The sequence below is a fragment of the Sinohyriopsis cumingii genome, chromosome 7 (assembly GCF_028554795.1).
Source record: "Sinohyriopsis cumingii isolate HCF-2022 chromosome 7, ASM2855479v2, whole genome shotgun sequence".
In the NCBI taxonomy this organism is placed as follows: domain Eukaryota; kingdom Metazoa; phylum Mollusca; class Bivalvia; order Unionida; family Unionidae; genus Sinohyriopsis; species Sinohyriopsis cumingii.
Genome location: NC_142967.1, coordinates 128,172,948 through 128,196,921, shown reverse-complemented (window position 1 = coordinate 128,196,921; position 23,974 = coordinate 128,172,948). Strand labels below are relative to the sequence as shown.

Below are 23,974 nucleotides of genomic sequence, written 5' to 3'. Positions count from 1 at the left end.
AGCTACATATAGCAATGGGAAAGGTTATTACAACATAAGCTACATATAACGATGGGAAAGGTTATTACAACATACGCTACTTGCTACTTATAACGATGGGAATGGTTATTACAGCATAAACTACATATAACGATGGGAAATGTTATTACAACATAAGCTACATATAATGATGGGAAAGGTTATTACAGCATAAGCTACATATAACGATAGGAAAGTTTATTACAACATAAGCTACATATAATGATGGGAAAGGTTATTACAACATAAGCTACTTGCTACTTATAACGATGGGAAAGGTTATTACAACATAAGCTACTTATAACGATGGGAATGGTTATTACAACATAAGCTATATATAACGATGGGAAAGGTTATTACAACATAAGCTACGTATAATGATGGGAAAGGTTATTACAGCATAAACTACTTATAACGATGGGAAAGGTTATTACAACATAAGCTACTTATAACGATGGGAAAGGTTATTACAGCATAAGCTACTTATAACGATGGGAAAGGTTATTACAGCATAAGCTACTTATAACGATGGGAAAGGTTATTACAATGTAAGCTACATATAACGATGGGAATGGTTATTACAACGTAAGCTACATATAAAGATGGGAAATGTTATTACAACATAAGCTACATATAACGATGGGAAAGGTTATTACAACATAAGCTACTTGCTACTTATAACGATGGGAAAGGTTATTACAGCATAAGCTACATATAATGATGGGAATGGTTATTACAGCATAAGCTACTTATAACGAAGGTTATTACAACATAAGCTACATATAACGATGGGAAAGGTTATTACAGCGTAAGCTACTTATAACGATGGGAAAGGTTATTACAGCATAAGCTACTTATAACGATGGGAAAGGTTATTACAGCATAAGCGACTTATAACGATGGGAAAGATTACAGCATAAGCTACTTATAAGGATTGGAAAGGTTATTACAACATAAGCTACATATAACGATGGGAAAGGTTATTACAACATAAGCATTATTACAACATAAGCTACATATAACGATGGGAAAGGTTATTACAACATAAGCTGCTTGCTACATATAATGATGGGGAAAGGTTATTACAACATAAGTTACTTATAACGATGGGAAAGGTTATTACAATATAAGCTACATTTGGTCATCCTTAAGAGCTCATAATAAAACTAGCCAAAACATTTTTTTTAAATTCCAAACATTTTTTTGCATTTTTTTGGTGTTTTCTGGCACAGCAATACAAATAATTAAATGGAACACTTCCAACAAAATGGGGCTGGAATTGGCAGTAAATTGGCACCTTCGTATGCCAATATTTTCATGGGAAGAATAGAGCATAACTTCTCACCGAAGCACCATATTGATCCCTTAGCTGGTGTAGATTAATTGATGACAATGAATCAGAATGGATCAAAACAGTTGACAGTTTCAAAATATTTTTAGAATTTACCAATAACTTTCACCCTACGATTTAATTTATGTCAGAGTCATATACCTTTTTTATACTCATTCTACCCTTTAGGAGGGGAACATAAAAATTGACCTATACTCTAAACCTACTGACTCTCACCAGTATCTGCTCCTGACCAGCTACCACCTCCAGCATGTAATAAAAAAAAATCTCCTTTATGGTATGTGCATTCAAACCAAACACGTGCTGCAATCCTGTCATCTTTGAACTGAGATTTGGAGAACTCAAGGGGCACCTTAGGGGGAGAGGATGCAGAAGAAGCTACATTGAGGAGGCTATTAACAAAACTAGACTCCTCAACAGATCGTACACCCTGTTGGCACCCTATTGAATCATCTGAACACCTCAAGGGTATATTTCAAGAAGTTCCTATGGTTGTATACCGTAGACCTTAAAATCTCAAGGACCATGTGGTACAATTGCCATGGTAAATTCAGATTCAGGCACATACTGTTGTAAAGATAAGCATTGCCTAATTTGCAAATGTAAGCCTAATACTATATCTTTTAAAATTTTGATATCTACAAGATGAGTCGGATGTCAAGCCAATAATAGAGTCTATCCTCTGACATGCAGGATTTATGCCATTCAATATGTTGGTGAAACCATTGATTTCAGAAAGTGAATGAATGATCACAAAAGCCACATTTGCAACAAAATCACGCAAAAGTCACCAACCATTACAATTAAACTGGACATTCAGTCAAGTCCCGCTATTGAATCTAACCCAGGTTGGACAGACATAGAATGCACATGTAAGGAATGATACTGGATGCAATAATAGGAAACTCATTTGGCCTAAATTTTTAAAAATCATACTTCCCCATTATGGTCTTATCAAACATACAGCCAGTCATCAGTTTTGTATCTGATGCAAATTTTGCTGTAATATCTACCCAAGTAATTATATTTTTTATTATAATTATTATTATTATTATTGTTATTATTATTATAGTTCTTGTCCATTATCCTGACACACAGTTATCAAAACATCTTTCCTTAAGAACCTCTTGCAAAACTCTTACAGGATATAATTTCTTTACCAGATCCTGTTGATGGTATTGATCTCTCACCATGTTGTGTGTCCTATGTTTCCATTCTTTGTTCACAACTTATCTATATATGTATGTATGTGTATATATATATATATATATATATATATATATATATATATATATATATATATATATATATATATATATGCAATTTGTATTGGTATGTATGTACTTATGTCATACACCACATTGAACTTTAACAAAGACCTCAATACACATGATAAGGAGCAGTCCCAGGCTTTCACACAGGGTCTGCAGAAGTGAGTTGACTAGTTGTAATCCAGACATGACAAAATCTTTGTCATCCTTGAAGAAACAAGCTCTGATGCTGTTGCAAAGCATTGGTTTCCTCTTCATTTTAAATGGATTGTTGTTCATTTAGATACATAGAAAGTTGTCTGATGTAACAATTTAACTTATATTATACAGTAAAACCTGTCTTGAAAGACCACTGCCATGAAAGACTACCTGTCTTGAGAGACCAGGTTCTCCATGTACAAATTTATTGATTATATAGTGTTATGACCTGTTATGAAAGACCACCTGTCATGAGAGACCATTATGTTTTGGCAGAAGTGGTGGTCTTTCAAGACAGGTTCCACTGTAATACTATGTCTTCATACACACAGATCACCATTACCCCTCTAAAGGTGTACACAGATAACCATTACCCCCCTAAAGGTATACACAGATCACCATTACCCCCCTAAAGGGATATACAGATCACCATTACCCTCCTAAAGGTATACATAGATCACCATATTCCTTTATACATGGATCATTATGTTCTCATCTACACAGGTCACTGTCATCATATACACAGATCACTGTGTCCTTGAGTAGACTGATCACTTTGTCTTCATATGAACATCACTGTGTCCTCCTATACACTGATCACTATGTCTTCATATGAACATCACTGTGTCCTCCTATACACTGATCACTATGTCTTCATATGCACATCATTGTGTCCTCGTATACACTGATCACTATGTCTTCATATGCACATCACTGTGTCCTTGTATAGACTGATCACTATGTCTTCATATGCACATCACTGTGGCCTTGTATAGACTGATCACTATGTCTTCATCTGCACATCACTGTGTCCTTGTATAGACTGATCACTTTGTCTTCATATGCACATCACTGTGTCCTTGTATAGACTGATCACTTTGTCTTCATATGCACATCACTGTGTCCTTGTATAGACTGATCACTTTGTCTGCATATGCACATCACTGTGTCCTTGTATAGACTGATCACTGTCTTCATATGCACATCACTGTATCCTTGTATAGACTAATCACTATGTCTTCATATGCACATCACTGTGTCCTTGTATAGACTGATCACTTTGTCTTCATATGCACATCACTGTGTCCTTGTATAGACTGATCACTTTGTCTTCATATGCACACATCACTGTGTCCTTGTATAGACTGATCACTTTGTCTTCATATGCACATCACTGTATCCTCCTATACACTGATCACTTTGTCTTCATATGCACACATCACTGTGTCCTCCTATACATTGATCACTTTGTCTTCATATGCACATCACTTTGTCCTTGTATACACTGACCACTTTGTCTTCATATTCACATATCACTGGTCCTTGTATACACTGATTACTATGTCTTCATATGCACAGATGACTGTGCTCATACACATCACCATGCCCTCATACACTCTTTAATTTATCTGTTCATTCAGTTGACTTGCACTCTAGGTATATTTATACCTCAAATTTAAGTTAAATGTATTATCCTAAAGTTCTAAGAAATTGAATGATTAAATAATTTTTCTAATAAAGGTAAGAGCTATTTAAATTCTAGACATTTGTATTGAAAGTAGCTATATGCTAAAATTTGTGTTTATATTTCAGTGACAGAGTTTCTGCAGGCATATGGCTGGTTCATCATTCTTGGTATAGTTGTCATATTGTATATTAAGAGCAAACTGTCCCCTTCCATACAAAAACTTCAGGATAAGCTAGAGCAGAGAAAAGAATCCAGAAACTATGGTAAGATACAGTGCCTATGTTGTTCTTCTTGTAACCATTAAAGTGAAAGTAGAATTAATTAACTGTGACAACTTAATTTGTGTAATTCCTCCTTACAACTTAACTTATTTGGGGTAATTCCTCCTTACAACTTAACATATTTGGGGTAATTCCTCCTTACAACTTAACATATTTGGGGTAATTCCTCCTTACAACTTAACATATTTGGGGTAATTCCTCCTTACAACTTAACATATTTGGGGTAATTCCTCCTTACAACTTAACTTATTTGTGGTAATTCCTCCTTACAACTTAACTTATTTGAGGTAATTCCGCCTTACAACTTAACATATTTGGGGTAATTCCACCTTACAACTTAACTTATTTGGGGTAATTCCTCCAGTTTTAAAAAACAAAAATGAATAAAGGAGTATTTAATGAAGAAAATATGACGCTTGATATTTATACATTTAAGTGTAATTTTTGGTGTGATTATTTTAAAATAAACATTTACCCATCCTACAAGTACTTCAATTAGGCTAAAGAAGTGTGTTTTCCTTATGTCACTTTACCATGTTATTAGAATCTGTACCCATGGATTCTCTTTTTCTTGGTAGATCTCTAGGACTTTTTCTTCAGTGTTAATGAAGATGTGTACAAAAATAAATGCCAGAAAGCTGTACAAAATTAATGGAAAAAAGAAAAATCAGATGTACAGATAAGATAAAAGCAGATGTACAGATAAGATAAAATCAGATGTACAGATAAGATAAAATCAGATGTATAGATAAGATAAAATCAGATGTACAGATAAGATAAAAGCAGATGTACAGATAAGATAAAATCAGATGTACAGATAAGATAAAAGCAGATGTACAGATAAGATAAAAGCAGATGTACAGATAAGATAAAAGCAGATGTTCAGTTTCTTTAAGTAAGACTAAGTCAGATGTACTTGTCACTTGAAGGTACACACATTTCCAGAAAAATGAAACAGACAGACAGGTATTGTTATTGTCTTAACTTGATTTACTGTTGGACCTTTTATTGAGTTGCTTCTATGTTGATTCACTTCTAGACATTTTACTGAGTTGATACTGTCTTAACTTGATTCACTGCTGGATATTTTACTGACATGATACCATGCTGGATCTATTTCTGTTCTTTAAGTACTTTCTTGACAGCGAAGGCTTAATTTTTCAGGGAATTCTCTTAGTACTATGTTAGAAAAACTGACATCTAGAGAAGTCAGAATTTGGGAAACTTGTTGATCCATGATTAGTGTCACAGACAATCCACAGACTGCACAATGTTGGAAAATAGAGGTCTCATTGAGTTGCAGGTTTTTGCTATACATACATTTGATTTGGAACCTATATATGTTAGAAAGTAGAGGGCACATTGAGTTACAGAGTGTTTGATAATATACAAATGCCACATGTCTGCAGCATGATGCCTCAGTGCTAGACATCACTATAAACTGCCACATTGCAGACATCGTAGCAATATGACTGATAAATTGTTAAAGCTACCTTAAAAATCAAAATCACATCACATCACATCACATCACACAAGTTACCATTAAAAATGGCTTTGGAGGATCAAGGAAATGCCTGTTTCTTACTGCAGCTGCAACATCAAATACTTGTAGAATATTTATTGAGACTGAGATTTGTTTGCTCATTGTTTAAACAGAATGATCCATGCTTCTAAGGTAATTAGTTTTCTTTGAAGTTTCAACATAACTATTTTTTTCTGGGTACATTTTTAAAAAAAGGAATTAGCCACCATTTAGTCAATTATATCAGTTACAATTCCTGCCTTCAAAGGTTGTTAGGTTGTAGCTAATCCCAGTAGCATGACTATTGGAGTGTATCACAGCCCTGTACTCAGGCCAGGTGTCAGCATAAGCAGATTATGGTATAACAAAGCTTTGTTAAGATGGTTTGCCAATGTGAACATAGAATTTGTTTATGTAACAATAGATTCCAGTGCATTTTATATCAAGATTACAGCTACCTTTGGGGCCCCGAGTGGTCTAAAGCGCTCTCCGTTACGGATCATTGCCATCTCACCTCTGTCTGCATCGGTTTGAGTCTCGGATTCAGCCAGTGTGGGTATGGTGAGAAAGCTTGCCAGTAGCTTGTCGTGGGTCGGTGGTTCTTTCAGGGGTTTTCCCGGGTTCTTCCTTCACCATTAATATTGGCCGCCATGTATAGCCTATCGTGTGCTGAAAAATGGTGTTAAACCCTACAACAACAACAACAACAACTGCTACCTTTAATTGTGCCTGAATTTCTGCACTCCAAACACAAGAGTGTATTTAAAAGAGTGAACCACCAATATCATACACAAAAAATTGCCAGATGGTATATTTTGGTGCCAATAACTTTTAAACAATCGCAATTTGTGACAATGGTGAAGCCCATCATGATCCCTGAATAAACCCTATGTTTTCCATACTTTTGAAAGAAAATATATTTTTTCATATATGAGAAAAATACTTATGAAATTTCATATGCTATGCCACAATCATCTTATAATAGAATTCAAATGTGTTCTCTTCTTCAGATAATAATAAACTTTTTACACGTTATTTTTCCTACATTAAAGTGAAAACTTCTTTTTGTACAAGAAAAATAAATGTATATGAAATTTGCCACGATCTTTTTATATTTAAATTCATGTTATAACAGAGCATGTTACATTGGGGTAGTTATATGTTGGAAAATAGAAGGGTCATTGGGCTACAGAGTGTTTGATATATATGTATATATATATAAGACTTGGTAGCTATATATTTTGGAAAATATTGGGCTCATTAAATTACAGAGTGTTTCTATACATATATATAACTTTGTAGTTATAATAGTTAAGAACAACTAACTACCCTTTTCAGATCCCAATAAAGCTCTGAAGATGAGTGAAGAGCTGGAGGCAGCACGAAGACGCATGCAGGAACAACTTAACGCTCAGGCAGCCAGATATGCTGAACAACAAAAAATTGTATGTTTTCTTCTTAGTCCTTATAGTTGATGAAAACAGATATTACAACTACATGGTCTTAAACTAAATAACAGAAAGGAGCAAAAACCAACAGGTTTAGTAAAATTCAGCAAATAATGTATTTCCTTGGAATACAGGGTGAAAATTTAAAAAGAGCTGACAGTATTGTAAATTAAATCTCAAATGGTCCTTTAAGTTCTGTCAAAAGTCCAGAAGTATAGAGTATTCCAGATAAATTGCAATCTTGAATGTTCTGATGTACCAATAGCCAGGAATAGTGTTGATGTGCTTACAGCCTTGATGTATCACACTGTTATAATCCAAAACATCTCCAGATAAATTCACAGTATTCCCAAAACAGTTATTTAGTCGAAAAGTATTAATGAGCACTTTGTAATTGAAATAAATAAATCCTCTCAATTGGAAACAGAGCAGAACTAAAATACTGTTCAGTAACACACCAGATTTATTACTTACATGTAAATCTATATGTGAATATCTTTAATTACTCTCCAGTAACACACCAGATTTATTTATTACATTTAAATCTGTAAGTGACTATCTTTAATTACTGTCTGGTAACACACCAGATTTATTTATTACATGTAAATCTGTAAGGGAATATCTTTAATTACTGTCCTGTAACACACCAGATTTATTTCTTACATGTAAATCTATATGTGAATATCCTTAATTACTGTCCAGTAACACACCAGATTTATTTATTACATGTAAATCTATATGTGAATATCCTTAATTACTGTCCGTTAACACACCAGATTTATTTATTACGTACAAATCTAAATGTGACTATCTTTAATTACTGCCCATTAACACACCATATTTATTTATTATATGTAAATCTATATGCAACTAACTTTAATGACAGCTTAATAACATAACAGATATAAATATAGGATTAAATCATCGTGGTTGGATATTTATCAATGAGTTAATTATACCTATCACTCCAAAAAGTAAATAAAGTATGAAGGTCTTTTTGTTAACTTTGTGAGTGATTAGGTAGCAATTTACATTTCGATGAATACCCAACCATGACCATTTAATCCTTGTAATTTTGACTTTCTTCCTTTCTGTCATCATGTCAGCAGATTTCATCAGGTAGTTCATAGGTTTCTTTCATTAGCTTCACTGTGCCAGAACATAGAGCCTCATTTTCACTAGCCAGGAATCCTTGACTCTTTACATAGTATGATAGGGTAGAATGTCAGCAGAATATATAGCCCCATTTTCACTGGCCAGGAATCCTTGGCTCTTTACATGGTATGATAGGGTAGAGTGTCAGCAGAATATATAGCCCCATTTTCACTAGCCAGGAATCCTTGACTCTTTACATAGTATGATAGGGTAAAGTGTCAGCAGAATATATAGCCCCATTGTCACTAGCCAGGAATCCCTGACTCTTTACATAGTTTGATAGGGTAAAGTGTCAGCAGAATATATAGCCCCATTTTCACTAGCGAGGAATCCTTGACTCTTTACATGGTATGATAGGGTAAAGTGTCAGCAGAATATATAGCCCCATTTTTACTAGCCAGGAATCCCTGACTCTTTACATAGTTTGATAGGGTAAAGTGTCAGCAGAATATACAGCCCCATTTTCACTAGCCACTAGCCAGGAATCCTTGACTCTTTACATAATATGGTAGGGTAAAGTGTCAGCAGAATATATAGCCCCATTTTCACTAGCCAGGAATCCTTGACTCTTTACATGGTATGATAGGGTAGAGTGTCAGCAGAATATATAGCCCCATTTTCACTAGCCAGGAATCCCTGACTCTTTACATAGTATGATAGGGTAAAGTGTCAGCAGAATATATAGCCCCATTTTCACTAGCCAGGAATCCTTGACTCTTTACATGGTATGATAGGGTAAAGTGTCAGCAGAATATATAGCCCCATTTTCACTAGCCAGGAATCCCTGACTCTTTACATAGTTTGATAGGGTAAAGTGTCAGCAGAATATATAGCCCCATTTTCACTAGCCAGGAATCCTTGACTCTTTACATAATATGGTAGGATAAAGTGTCAGCAGAATATATAGCCCCATTTTCACTAGCCAGGAATCCCTGACTCTTTACATCGTTTTATAGGGTAAAGTGTCAGCAGAATATATAGCCCCATTTTCACTGGCCAGGAATCCTTGACTCTTTACATAGTATGATAGGGTAGAGTGTCAGCAGAATATATAGCCCCATTTTCACTGGTCAGGAATCCTTGACTCTTTACATGGTATGATAGGGTAAAGTGTCAGCAGAATATATAGCCCCATTTTCACTAGCCAGGGATCCTTGACTCTTTACATGGTATGATAGGGTAAAGTGTCAGCAGAATATATAGCCCCATTTTCACTAGCCAGGAATCCCTGACTCTTTATATAGTTTGATAGGGTAAAGTGTCAGCAGAATATATAGCCCCATTTTCACTAGCCAGGAATCCTTGACTCTTTACATAGTATGATAGGGTAAAGTGTCAGCAGAATATATAGCCCCATTTTCACTAGCCACTAGCCAGGAATCCTTGACTCTTTACATAGTATGGTAGGGTAAAGTGTCAGCAGAATATATAGCCCCATTTTCACTAGCCAGGAATCCCTGACTCTTTACATAGTTTGATAGGGTAAAGTGTCAGCAGAATATATAGCCCCATTTTCACTAGCCACTAGCCAGGAATCCTTGACTCTTTACGTAGTATGGTAGGGTAAAGTGTCAGCAGAATATATAGCCCCATTTTCACTAGCCAGGAATCCTTGACTCTTTACATATTATGATAGGGTAGAGTGTCAGCAGAATATATAGCCCCATTTTCACTAGCCAGGAATCCTTGACTTTTTACATAGTATGAAAGGGTAGAGTGTCAGCAGAATATATAGCCCCATTTTCACTGGCCAGGAATCCCTGACTCTTTACATAGTATGATAGGGTAAAGTGTCAGCAGACTATATAGCCCCATTTTCACTAGCCCCATTTTCATTAGCCGGGAATCCAGCACATACAATGAAATTATGTTGTTTCATTAACCAATTGCAGGCTCACTCATACATCATTGCTTGCAGACTCATGACTTGTACATTATTGTTGGGAGACTCTTGTCTCATACATTATTGCTTGCAGACTCATGTCTCATACATTATTGCTTGCAGACTCATTATTGCTTGCAGTCATATCATACTTTATTGCATGCAACATCATGTCTCATACATTATTGCTTGCAGTCGTGTTTCATATATTATTGTTTGTAGAGTCATGTCTCATACATTATTACATGCAGTGTCATGTAACATGCAATACAGATTTATGAGGAGGAGTCCACACAGTAGGTCAGCTGGTAGAGCATCAGAAATTTAATCTAAGGGTCACATGTTCTGTGCCCATCAAGACCAGCTCTCTGTGTCTTTGGGAAAGGCACTTAGCAGCTCCCATTGCCGCTAAATGATCTAGCCATGATGTGTACCATTAGAAACCAAACAACCAACTTTGGCCTTTGGCCAGAACTTGGTCACTGTGACCTGTTTTCTTACTGTGGTGACCAACATTAACTTTTACATTTAGCTTAGTTCTCAGACACTTTTGCCTAAGTGAGTCACTGTGACCAGTATTTGGTGCTCCACTTTTGTGTTGTTAACCTTTACTTAGTTGAATAGATGCTGTTACTACACAGTTGCGCAACTATATACTTAGGCTGCATCATGCAGTAAAAATCACTAGACCAGTTAGACAAAACAAAGCATTGAAATACCTCAGTTGGTGATTTTCTTGTTTTTAGTGAAATGAATTAAACAGAAGTAAAGATAGTAATTAAAAAAATTGGTATAAACATGTCTAACTCACATGAAAGGCTAAAAGAGTTCAAACAAGTTCATTAAGCATGAAATCAGCCTTCCTTGTATTGAGAGGGAGAGGGGAGACAGATATGCTGCTTAATGGGAATTAATATCTTGCTCATGAATAATGATTAATGGCAAACAGTATCCAGTATTATTAATTACAAATGTAGATATCATCTAATAAGTAATACTGATTGATTGATGGTAAGTAAATACTTGTTATTTTTAATGATTTTCTCTCTCTCTCTCTCTTTTTCTCTCTCTCAGAAATTACATTATTAGAATCTCTTAGAAGCATTAACGGATAGAATGTTATCTATATCACATGCTTATTTCTAATGGCAATAAAAACATTTTATTTCTCAGAAAGAAGAAGAGAAAAGGCAACAAAAGATACAAGAGTGGGATAATTTTAAGGATGGGAAAGGATATAGATCTAAGTATAAACCAGTAAGTATTAATTATCATAAATCTAGTAGGCACAGAATATTCTTCATCAGTGTTGCACTATCTAATATCTGTTGTTCTTGTGCAATCAATTATTAATACACCACAAGGGAATTGAAACTTTACAATATTTTGTAATGCTGTTTCATGATCTAATATGTGTTACGCTTGTTCAGTTTATTATGTTACACCTCAAAGGAATTGAAACATTAATGTATACTTACCATTACCTTCTTTCAGCTGTTAAAAAATTGCCTTGTTAGCAATTTTAAAATTTATTTGCATGTAGTATGTTTTTGGTAGGAAATTTTACATTTACAAATAAAGTCTGATATCTTTATAAAGCTGAGGTTTATCAACAGAAAAGATGACATTATAACAAGGTTGGATATTTAAGGAGGTTTCTACATACACATACACTGATAAAATGCATTATAATGAAGTGTAAGGATGTCTCCACATATAAATATTAACAAAACTGGAATCAAAATAAGATTGGAGGTGAAAGGACATATCCCCATATAACATTTCCACAGACAAATCCACAGGCGAAATGGGCATTATAATAAGGTTATAGGTGTAAGAAGATTTCCAATAAATTATGGCGACAAAAAATGGCATTATAACCAGGTTGGATGTATAAAGAGGTCTCCACAAAAGTATCAGCTAGTGTAGAAGAGAGGTGTTGTGTATGACTGGGTATTTATTTCCGCACCTTACTGGTATGAAAGTGATCTCAAAATAGAATTCTACCTGGCAAGTTACTCATTGAAGAGGTTAACCTCCAGGTTGTTAGATCACATGTTGTAATGGTGATGACATCATCATTAGATCATGGTATTATTATTTCACATGTATACATCATCTTCATATTATGCAGTACACACATGTATGCATTACCTTCGCATTACAATGCAAACACTGTGCATTATCTTGATATTACACTGTAAACAGTATGCACATTATCTTTACACTATTATTATGTATATCTATATTTTTTATAACTCCTGGTACATGATTTTATCTAATTTTTATAATTCTTATTCATGACTCTAATGTGTACAGAATGTCTTTAATTTGGTCTGGCCTACATGATTTGAGTATAGTATGACATAGGATTTATAAATAGATGTTTACATACATGTTGGCAATTAGTAATAATAATCTTAATAATAAAACTTAAAACAGTGCCTATGGCATAGATATCAATGTTTCCAGAATGATTTTGTGACTTCCCATTGGTTGCAAAAGGTCATGTGAATGTTCTTAATTGATGCAAAATCAGTAGTGTATGATGTCATGTTTGATCTGTTGCAAAGTACAGTCGCAGCATATGATGTATATAAGGAGAAAATTAAGTATTCAGATTCATTCTGATTTTTGGAGTCATTCACATTTATTGTCTTCCTGTTTAAGTCTGCAGATATGTTTTATGTTTTACTTAGATATTTTTTTAGAGGGAAAAAACATTTGTTTGGACTGTTCAGTGGAAATAGAAAGTGCTTATTATTTGGACTTTAATATTGTTCTGGAACTGTTATAAATTATTCAAAGGAATTCTGAACAATGCCATCTTGATGTCACAGTTCTTGAAGGACCAATAGATTTTGGGTATTGAAAGTAGCTTTTCTTTCATTTAGGACTTTCATTGATCTTGGTAGGGACTTGAAGGACCAATACATTTTGGGTATTGAAAGTAGCTTTTCTTTCATTTAGGACTTTCATTGATCTTGGTAGGGACTTGAAGGACCAATACATTTTGGGTATTGAAAGTAGCTTTTCTTTCATTTAGGACTTTCATTGATCTTGGTAGGGACTTGAAGGACCAATACATTTTGGGTATTGAAAGTAGCTTTTCTTTCATTTAGGACTTTCATTGATCTTGGTAGGGACTAGTTTGGATTTACTTAATAATACTGTAAGTTTATCACACATTTTTCATTTATAACTTTGATAATTGTTTGTTAAGTTTTATAAAACTTGTTAGCTTTCCTTCTTTTCTGTTACTTAAGTTTGTGACCATCAAGTCATGTGTGTGTGTGTGTGTGATTTGGATTTTTAATGTAGCTTTAACAATGTTTCAGTCATATCACTATTTTGTTGTCAATGTGGCAGTTTATAGTGATGTCTAGCACTAGGACATCATGCTACAGACATGTAGCATCATGTCCCACCCTCTTCCCCATGTGTGTAAGTATAATAAGGAAATGTAACACACATGGAGTAAGGTTCATGAATGTAACACAGAGAATGAGGTTCATACATGTGACTCATTTCAACTCAAATTTTAGGACACACACACACACACAGAGACAAACTTCTGTGATGCAGTGTATAACAGAGCCAAATAGTATCAGAGTAGCACATGTAGATTGTATAGAAATACCTTTGGGGTCTTTTGCCAGCAGTGTGTTCACAATATATAAGTACCTTTTGGTCCTTTTTCTGATAATGTGTAGACAAAGTGGGATATGTGAAGTATTATGTTATATTTTGGCAAATTAAATTGAGTTATAATATTCTCAATGACTTCATGAAATTGATGCTGATAAAAATATGTGGATTCATACTATCTTTTCCAAATTCAACAGCTAGTAAAATTCTGAAAATACAAAAAATAAAGAATCGCACAAGAATTTAAGTAAACTCTTCAGAATAAATTTAAACATGAAGTACTACAAGATAAAAGGTAAAAATGTTTAAACCATCAGGTGAAATTTTTTTATTTAAACCTCAATCCCTCAGAAAACCTCAGAATTTTCACCCTTTTTGTGTAGGTGATAGAAACTTGGCACATATTTAAAAAGAAATTACTTGACATGCCTGATGAAGGGCTTAAAATATAAACATGTATGGTTGCTAAACCAGTACCAGAAATCCTACTGTATGATCTCTTCACAAATAGTGTCGATAGATATTTAAATCCACCAGGTTCAGGCCCAAAATCTGATGATGTTACATCATGGGTATTTGGATCACTTGGTGCTTTTCTACATGGGCCTGACAAATCTCAGCTGATCAAAAATCAGTTGGTCACAGTGTTTAAAAAATCAGAGCTGCTCTTGCAAGAAAAGTAGGTGATATAAATAGCTGCTGCTTTAACTTGCTTGGTACACTACACCATTTTCACAAAACAATGCTTTTTGCAGTATCAGAGACAAACAAATTTTTCAGTTAGATGTGTTTTTCAAGCCAGTTGAGGGGCCCCGAGTGGCCGAGTGGTCTAAAGCGCTCTCCGCTACGGATCATTGCCATCTCACCTCTGTCTACGTGGGTTCGAGTCTCGGATTCAACCAATGTGGGTATGTGAGAAAGCTTGCTAGTAGCTTCTCGGGGGTTGGTGGTTCTTTCCGGGGTTTTTCCAGGTTCTTCCTCCACCATTAATACTGGCCGTCATGTATAGCCTATCATGTGCTGAAAAATGGCATTAATCCCTACAACAACATCAACAACAACAAGAACAAGCCAGTTGAATGCAATTCAAAGCAAGCCCTTGTCCCTGTTTTTTTAAATTCTACACATCATATAATTTATCTTGGTTGGTTTTATTATAACAGCATTCATTTGTTCAAACACTTTACAGACTTTTGAAATTGGCTGATACATAGAATCACATTCCAAATGCCTGATGATGTTAGACGATAAGATTGGGTCTTTATGCACTCAGTACTCTAATGATCAAATGATATATATGGGGTAAAAAAATACAAGACTCAGCATAGTAATAAGTTTGACAGAAAGAAACCAATAATGATGCAGCTCTTTAAAAAAGCTTGTACACAAGAGAGTGTAGTTTTAGTTCTTGGAGATCGTTTATGTGACTGTTGCTATGGGCATTGGTCACTTGGGAATTGTTGATGATACTGGTGCTATAGTCATTGCTGTCTTGAAGGTTGCTGATGTTTACTGTTGCTTTGGTCATTGCTGTCTCGGAGGATGTTGTTGTGACAGTTCCTAACATCATTGCTATTATGAAGATTGCTGATGTAATTCATTGTTGGTGTAACATGTTATAGTCATTGCATTCTTGAAGCTTGCTGTTGCTTTGGTCATTGCTATCTCAGAGGATGTTGTTGTGACAGTTCCTAGCAGTCATTGCTATCATGAAGATAGCTGATGTAATTCATTGTTCATGTAACCTTTCTTGAAGGTTGCTGATGTGGTTGTTGCTAGGATCATTGCTTTCTTGGAGGTTGTTTTGTCACTTGCTATAGTAATTGCTCTCTCATAGCTTGATGATCAAACTGTTGCTATGGTCATTGGTCTCTTGGAGTTGTTGATGTGACTATTGCTATGGTCATTGCTTTCTTGGAGTTGTTGATGTGACTGTTGCTATAGTCATTGCTTTCTTGGAGTTTTTGATGTGACTGTTGATATGGTCATTGCTCTCTTGGATTTGTTGATGTGACTGTTGCTATGGTCATTGTTCTCTTTAAGGTTGTTGATGTGACTGTTGCTGATGTCATTGTTCTCTTGGAGGTTGCTGATGTGACTGTTGCCTTGTTCATTGCTCTCTTGGAGCTGCTGATGTGACTGTTGCCATGGTCATTGCTGTCTTGAAGGTTGTTGTGACTGTTGCTATGGTCATTGCTCTCATGAAGGTTGTTGATGTGACTGTTGCTATGGTCATTGCTCTCTTGGTGTTGTTGATGTGACTTTTGCTATGGTCACTGCTCTCTTGGAGGTTGCTGATGTGACTGTTGATAAGATCATTGCAATTTTGGAGGTTGTAAATGTGACTGTTGCTATGGTCATTGCTCTCTTGCGGTTGCTGATGTGACTGTTGTTGCTGTGGTCATTGTTCTTGTGATTGTTGCTATGGTCATTGCTGTCTTGGAGTTTGTTGATGTAACTGTTGCTATGGTCATGCTCTCTTGGAGTTTGTTGATGTAACTATTGCTATGTTCATTGCTCTCTTGGAGCTGCTAATGTGACTGTTGCCATGGTCATTGCTCTTTTGAAGGTTGTTGATATGACTTGCTGTGGTCGTTGCTGTCTTGGAGGTTGCTGATGTGACTGTTGCTATGGTCATTGCTCTCATGGAAGTTGCTGATGTGACTGTTGCTAGGATCATTGCTATTTTGGAGGCTACTAATGTGACTGTTGGTATGGTAATGACTCTCATGGAGGTTGGCCTGTACTAAAACAAAAAATCTATATTGTCAGTACATTTTGTACTCTAATTTTTATACATCAGTCCATATATACTAAAAATATTATTTTGACCTCAGATTTGTGGTGCAGAGAAAATGTTTGATTATTAAGGCCCTGCATTGAGATGCAGAAGCCCTGTAGTATTCACCTTTTCAAGCCATTCATGTTGATCTGTCTATCTGTTCACATTTTTTATAACCAACTTAGCTCAGCAACATTTACATATAATTTGATGTCATTCGACAGTGAATTGCCTTTTATGTGTAAATGTGAATTTCAGAGGTTTCATATTTTTATGTCAAATGTCCAATACACTAACTTTGCCTGTCCTTGAGAAAGTACATATTACACTAACTTTGCCAGCCCTTAAAATTGTACCAAGTCTGTCCTTGAAATGGTACATAGTATGCTGACTTTGCCAGTTCTTGAAATAGTGCAAAGTCTGCTAACTTTGCTTGTCCTTGAAATGGTGCAAAGTTTATTAGCTTTGCCTGTCCTTGAAATAGTAAATAATAAATTGACTTTGCCTGTCATTGAAATAGCACATATTGCATTAACCTTGCCTGTCCTTGAAATAGTACATAATAAATTGACTTTGCCAGTCTCTGAAATAGTACATAGTACATTGACTTTGCCTGTCCTTGGAATAGTACTTAGTCTGCTAGCTTTGCCTGCCCTTGAAATAGTACATATTACACTCACTTTGCCTGCCCTTGAAATAGGATATAGTCACTAATTTTGCCAGTCCTTAAAAATGATACCAGTGACCTCCCAAAATTTGAAAAATCTCATAAGCGCTACTTTTTCTATTTAGATAGCCATACCAGCATTTAAAAATGAATACCTTGTTTCTTTAAATATATAGTTACTTGGTATTAACATTATAATTATCTAATTTTGATAATGGCTGTCTGACCACTATCCTGAAAAGTTTTATATGGTTACTTCTTGTCAGCAGATTATCACATGGAGTTTCCACTAATACACTATCATAACAATATGTGGTAGTTCTGAACCAACACAGTGTTCATCTGACCTACAACATGGCACCATAGTAGCCATATGGTACACAGTGATTTGAACATGTGCAAGTGAATTTGAGGTGCACTTTTTTATTTTGTTGAATTCCACTAGCCAAGTTGATATCATTCATGCACTGATTTTAAGGTAAAAGTCCCTGCTTTAGGCTTTAGCTGCACTGGCTTTTGAGCATGAAAAACAAGTACAAAAAATATCCTTTTTTCACCCGAAATATGAATTATAGATATCATCCAACTTAGAATATGGGTATATACTTCAATTATCTGGGACAGTTTCATTGATTTTCAATGCAGGATATGAGGATCAAAGTCAAAGACCATGAAAAAGAATTACACATACATGTATCATGTGAACATGCTAACTCTTGCTGATAGTGAACATGCTAACTCTGACATGTAGTGAACATGCTAACTCTGACATGTAGTGAATATGCTAACTCACTCAGGTAGTGAACATGCTAACTCTGACATGTAGTGAATATGCTAACTCACTCAAGTAGTGAACATGCTAACCCTGACATGTAGTGAACATGCTAACTCCGACATGTAGTGAACATGCTAACTCTCTAAGGTAGTGAACATGCTAACTCTGACATGTAGTGAACATGCTAACTCTGACATGTAGTGAACATGCCAACTCTGACATGTAGTGAACATGCTAACTCTCTTATGTAGTGAACATGCTAACCCTGACATGTTGTGAAAATGCTAACTCTTGCAGATAGTGAACATGCTTAACTCTGACATGTAGTGAACATGCTAACTCTGACATGTAGTGAATATGCTAACTCTCTCAGGTAGTGAACATGCTAACTCTGACATGTAGTGAACATGCTAACTCTTGCAGGTACTGAACATGCTAACTCTGACATGTACGAAACAGGAAAATATATTTTTCTTGCCTAATTTGATATTTTGGAGTTTCACTAAAAAAGATAGTTTAAATACTTAGCAGTTAAAAGAATAAAAGGATAACCTTGGGTTACTTGAAATTCTTTTTGGTTAGTAGAATGCCAGCCCCATAGTGGCACTGTTGCCTAGAGTTAATGTCATGCTGGCCAAATTGTAGGGCTGGTCCCTTTGCAACTCACCCATCACTAGGTCAAGTGAGCTGATTCCCCTTCCCCGTCTTGGCCATAAGGTCAAGCGAGCTTATTCCCCTTACCACTCATGGTCATAAGGTCAAGTGAGCTTATTCCCCTTACCATTCATGGCCATAAGGTCAAGCGAGCTTATTCCCCTTACCACTCATGGCCATAAGGTCAAGCGAGCTTATTTCCCTTACCACTCATGGCCATAAGGTCAAGCGAGCTTATTCCCCTTACCACTCATGGCCATAAGGTCAAGCGAGCTTATTCCCCTTACCACTCATGGCCATAACGTCAAGCGAGCTTATTCCCCTTACCACTCATGGCCATAAGGTCAAGCGAGCTTATTCCCCTTACCACTCATGGCCATAACGTCAAGCGAGCTTATTCCCCTTACCACTCATGGCCATAACGTCAAGCGAGCTTATTCCCCTTACCACTCATGGCCATAAGGTCAAGCGAGCTTATTCCCCTTACCACTCATGGCCATAACGTCAAGCGAGCTTATTCCCCTTACCACTCATGGCCATAAGGTCAAGCGAGCTTATTCCCCTTACCACTCATGGCCATAACGTCAAGCGAGCTTATTCCCCTTACCACTCATGGCCATAACGTCAAGCGAGCTTATTCCCCTTACCACTCATGGCCATAAGGTCAAGCGAGCTTATTCCCCTTACCACTCATGGCCATAACGTCAAGCGAGCTTATTCCCCTTACCACTCATGGCCATAAGGTCAAGCGAGCTTATTCCCCTTACCACTCATGGCCATAACGTCAAGCGAGCTTATTCCCCTTACCACTCATGGCCATAAGGTCAAGCGAGCTTATTCCCCTTACCACTCATGGCCATAACGTCAAGCGAGCTTATTCCCCTTACCACTCATGGCCATAAGGTCAAGCGAGCTTATTCCCCTTACCACTCATGGCCATAACATCAAGCTAGCTTATTCCCCTTACCACTCATGGCCATAAGGTCAAGTGAGCTTATTCCCCTTACCACTCATGGCCATAAGGTCAAGCGAGCTTATTCCCCTTACCACTCATGGCCATAACGTCAAGCGAGCTTATTCCCCTTACCACTCATGGCCATAAGGTCAAGCGAGCTTATTCCCCTTACCACTCATGGCCATAACGTCAAGCAAGCTTATTCCCCTTACCACTCATGGCCATAAGGTCAAGCGAGCTTATTCCCCTTACCACTCATGGCCATAACGTCAAGCGAGCTTATTCCCCTTACCACTCATGGCCATAAGGTCAAGTGAGCTTCTTCCCCTTATCTGTTTTGTTCATAAGGTCAGGTGAACTTCTACCCCTCATCTTTCATGGTCATAAGGTCAGCTGAGCTTCTTTCCCTTTTCTATCATGGTCATAATGTCCAGTGAGCTTCTTCCACTCGTCTGTCATGCTCATAAGGTCAAGTGAGCTTCTTCCCCTTACCTTTTGTGGCCTTAAGGTCAAGTGAACTTCTTTTCCCTTATCTGTCATGACTGTAAGGTCAAGTGAGCCTCTTCCCTTTATCTGTCATCACCAATAGGTCCAGTGAGCTTCATCCCCCTTATCTGTCATGGCCATAAGGTCAAGTGAACTTTTCCCCCCATCTGTCAGGGCCATAAGGTAGAGTTAACTTCTTCTCCCTATCTGTAATGACCATAAGTTTAAGTGAGCTTCTTCCCATTATCTGTCATTGTCATAAGGCCAAGTAAGCTTCTTCCCATTATCTGTCATTGTCGTAAGGCCAAGTGAGCTTCTTCCTCTTATCTGTCATGGTCATAAGGCCAAGTGAGCTTCTTCCCATTATCTGTCATTGTCGTAAGGCCAAGTGAGCTTCTTCCTCTTATCTGTCATGGTCATAAGGTCCAGTGAACTTCTTCCCCCTTATCTGTGATAACCATATGGTCCAATGAACTTCTTCCCCCTTTTCTTAGCTTCTTCCCTTCACTGTAATGGTCATAGGGTCAAGTGAGCTTCTTCATTTTATCCCTTATGGTCATAAGGTCAACTGAGGTTCTTCCCTTTATCTGTCATGACCATTAAAGGTCAACTGAGCTTCTTCCCTTTATCTATCATACCGTATGTGTCATTCATCCTATGTCAGTCAGCAGAGTCATCGTACCCCACTAGTGGTCATATTTGATTTATCCAGTTTTTATCAAATTGGAAATACAGATTTATGTCATTAAGATCTCAGATAAATTCAGTAATGAGTGAGCTCTACACATATTAAGGAAGTGATGATTGGAGATATTTGCTACCACTCTAGAAGCCATATTTCTGATCCGATTTTGATCAGACTTGGAATATGGACTTGTATCAAGATCTCAGATTAGTTCAGTAATGAACAAGATCCACTGATATTAGTGAAACTAATTTTTATTGCCTGAGCTTACTACCATGCTATAGAGAATATTTTTCATCAATTTTGAAAAAGGACTTAAATATAGCAAGTTCAATAATGAGCAATTCACATGTGTATAGTTGATCCAGTATATGATTGGCTGAGCATGTGATCATTCTGTGGGCCATATTATTTATCCAGATTTTATTAAACTTAGAATGTGGGTTTATTTATATTATCATTATCTGAAATGAGTTTGGTAACACATTAAAATCTTGATCTTGCATCTGATAAGCTAAGCTTAACACTCTGGAAGCCATAATTCTGATCACTCTGGAGGCCATGAGTCAGATCACTCTGGATGCCATGAGTCTGATCACTCTGAAAGCTATGATTCTGGTCACTCTGGAACCCATGAATATGATCACTCTGGAGGCCATGAGTCTGATCACTCTGGAAGCAATGAGTCTGATCACTCTGGAGGCCATGAATCTGACCACTCTTGGAGGCCATGAATCGGATCACTCTGGAGGCCATGAGTCTGATTACTCTGGAAGCCATGAGTCTGATCACTCTGGAGGTCATGAGTCTGATCACTCTGGAGGCCATGAATCTGATCACTATGGAGGCCATGAATATAATCACTGTGGAAGCCATGAGTCTGATCACTATGGAGGCCATGCATATAATCACTCTGGAGGTCATGAGTCTGATCACTCTGGATGCCATGAATCTGATCACTCTGGAGGCCATGAATATAATCACTGTGGAGGCCATGAGTCTGATCACTATGGAGGCCATGCATATAATCACTCTGGAGGTCATGAGTCTGATCACTCTGGATGCCATGAATCTGATCACTCTGGAGGCCATGAATCTGATCACTATGGAAGCCATGAATATAATCACTCTGGAAGCCATAAATATAATCACTCTGGAGGCCATGAATCTGATCACTTTGTCGGCCATGAATCTGATCAATCTGGAAGCCATGAGTCTGATCACCCTGGGGGCCATGAGTCTGATCACTCTGGAGGCCATGTGTCTGATCCATGTTGTTTTCTTAAGCAAGACTTTCTGCTTGCAACTACATGATATAAACTTCCAGGTTTTGAATGCTAATACACCAAACCAAACTAAACCGATTTGATCCAACTTGGAATGTGGGCATGTGTCATCAAGGTCTCTGACAAAATTGATTGTTAGTGAGACCCATTCATCTTGATTAAAAATTTAAGTTCTAAAAATATCAGTTCTGCAATTGAACCCAATGTCCTAACACTACAAAATATCTGATGAATTCTCTCTCTCTCCAGATAACTTGTGTGCTTATGACAGGTGTCAAAAGTTTCCTGAATGTTGTCTGGAAAATTAGTATATTTATTCTCAAAAAATTGTGTATCACTATTTCATGCTTGGAAGGTAACCAGGTTGCATTATGTCCTTGCTTGTCAATATAGAAGACTTGCATGATAACATTTCAGTGTTGTTTTACAAATGAGGAATTCTGGTTTTATTTCTATGCTTGTTTTTCCTTTCCATTTGTAAAACTAAACTAAGATGGCCTTGTTTGTCATTCAGTGTACTGCTGTCGGTGTTGAGTCTCATTGCAAACTCTGTCTGTGAATGTGAGCAACTTCTGATACCGATATTTTTTCATAACATTAAAATTCTCGTTCACAACAGAATTTATCATCAAAATAATATGCATCTATTCACAATATCTTACTTAGAAAACCCAGAAAACCTAACCCATATATGAAACCATCTTGACACAAAAACTCTAAAAATGACAGTCACTGCCCTAAATATGTAATGAAACAAAATGACTTAGACTGGTTCAGGAATTTAATGGCAGAAGACCATTATTTTTAATCCATTTATGGGTATTGGGCCAAAGTGGCTACATCCCAGATTAGGTTACTAAGGAGAAATGTGCCACTGAATTAAACTGAATATGGAAGAATTTGTGAAACTCATCTGTCGATGATGCTCACAATTTTATCAGAAATAAATATAAATCCAGTTTAGCTTACTGGAAAATGAAAAACAGAGATGATTACATCCATGGATTTTTGTACACTTTATATCACACAAGTTACTGTAATCCAGCATGAGCAGCCATAAATATAAATGATTTTTGTTGTTGTAGTTGTTGTTGTTGTAGGGTTTAACACCATTTTTCAGCACACGATAGGCTATACATGGTGGCCAGTATTAATGGTGGAGGAAGAACCCGGGGGAAATCCCGGAAATAACCACCGACCCACGAGAAGCTACTGGCAAGCTTTCTCACATACCCACATTAGCCGAATTGGAGACTCAAACCCACGTAGACAGAGGTGAGATGGCAATGATCCGTAACGGAGAGCGCTTTAGACCACTCAGCCACTCAGGGCCCCTAAATATAAATGAAGCTAGTATTATATGCTGACTTGATATGATTAGGATGACCATTCATTTACAGTCATCAAAGTAATTCATCAATTACACCAAGCATTTTAAGATG

General features: G+C 36.6%; 1 protein-coding gene across 1 annotated transcript in view; it reads left to right on the top strand.

Moving 5' to 3' along the window:
• LOC149796091 (selenoprotein S-like) overlaps positions 1-23,974 on the top strand; it is a 65,701-nt gene that overhangs the window by 6,533 nt on the left and 35,194 nt on the right. Inside the window, exons 2-4 of the mRNA XM_089966014.1 lie at positions 4,432-4,569; positions 7,448-7,554; positions 11,768-11,851. Coding sequence (XP_089822140.1) covers positions 4,432-4,569; positions 7,448-7,554; positions 11,768-11,851 — 329 coding nt within the window. The remainder of the gene's footprint in view (positions 1-4,431; positions 4,570-7,447; positions 7,555-11,767; positions 11,852-23,974) is intronic.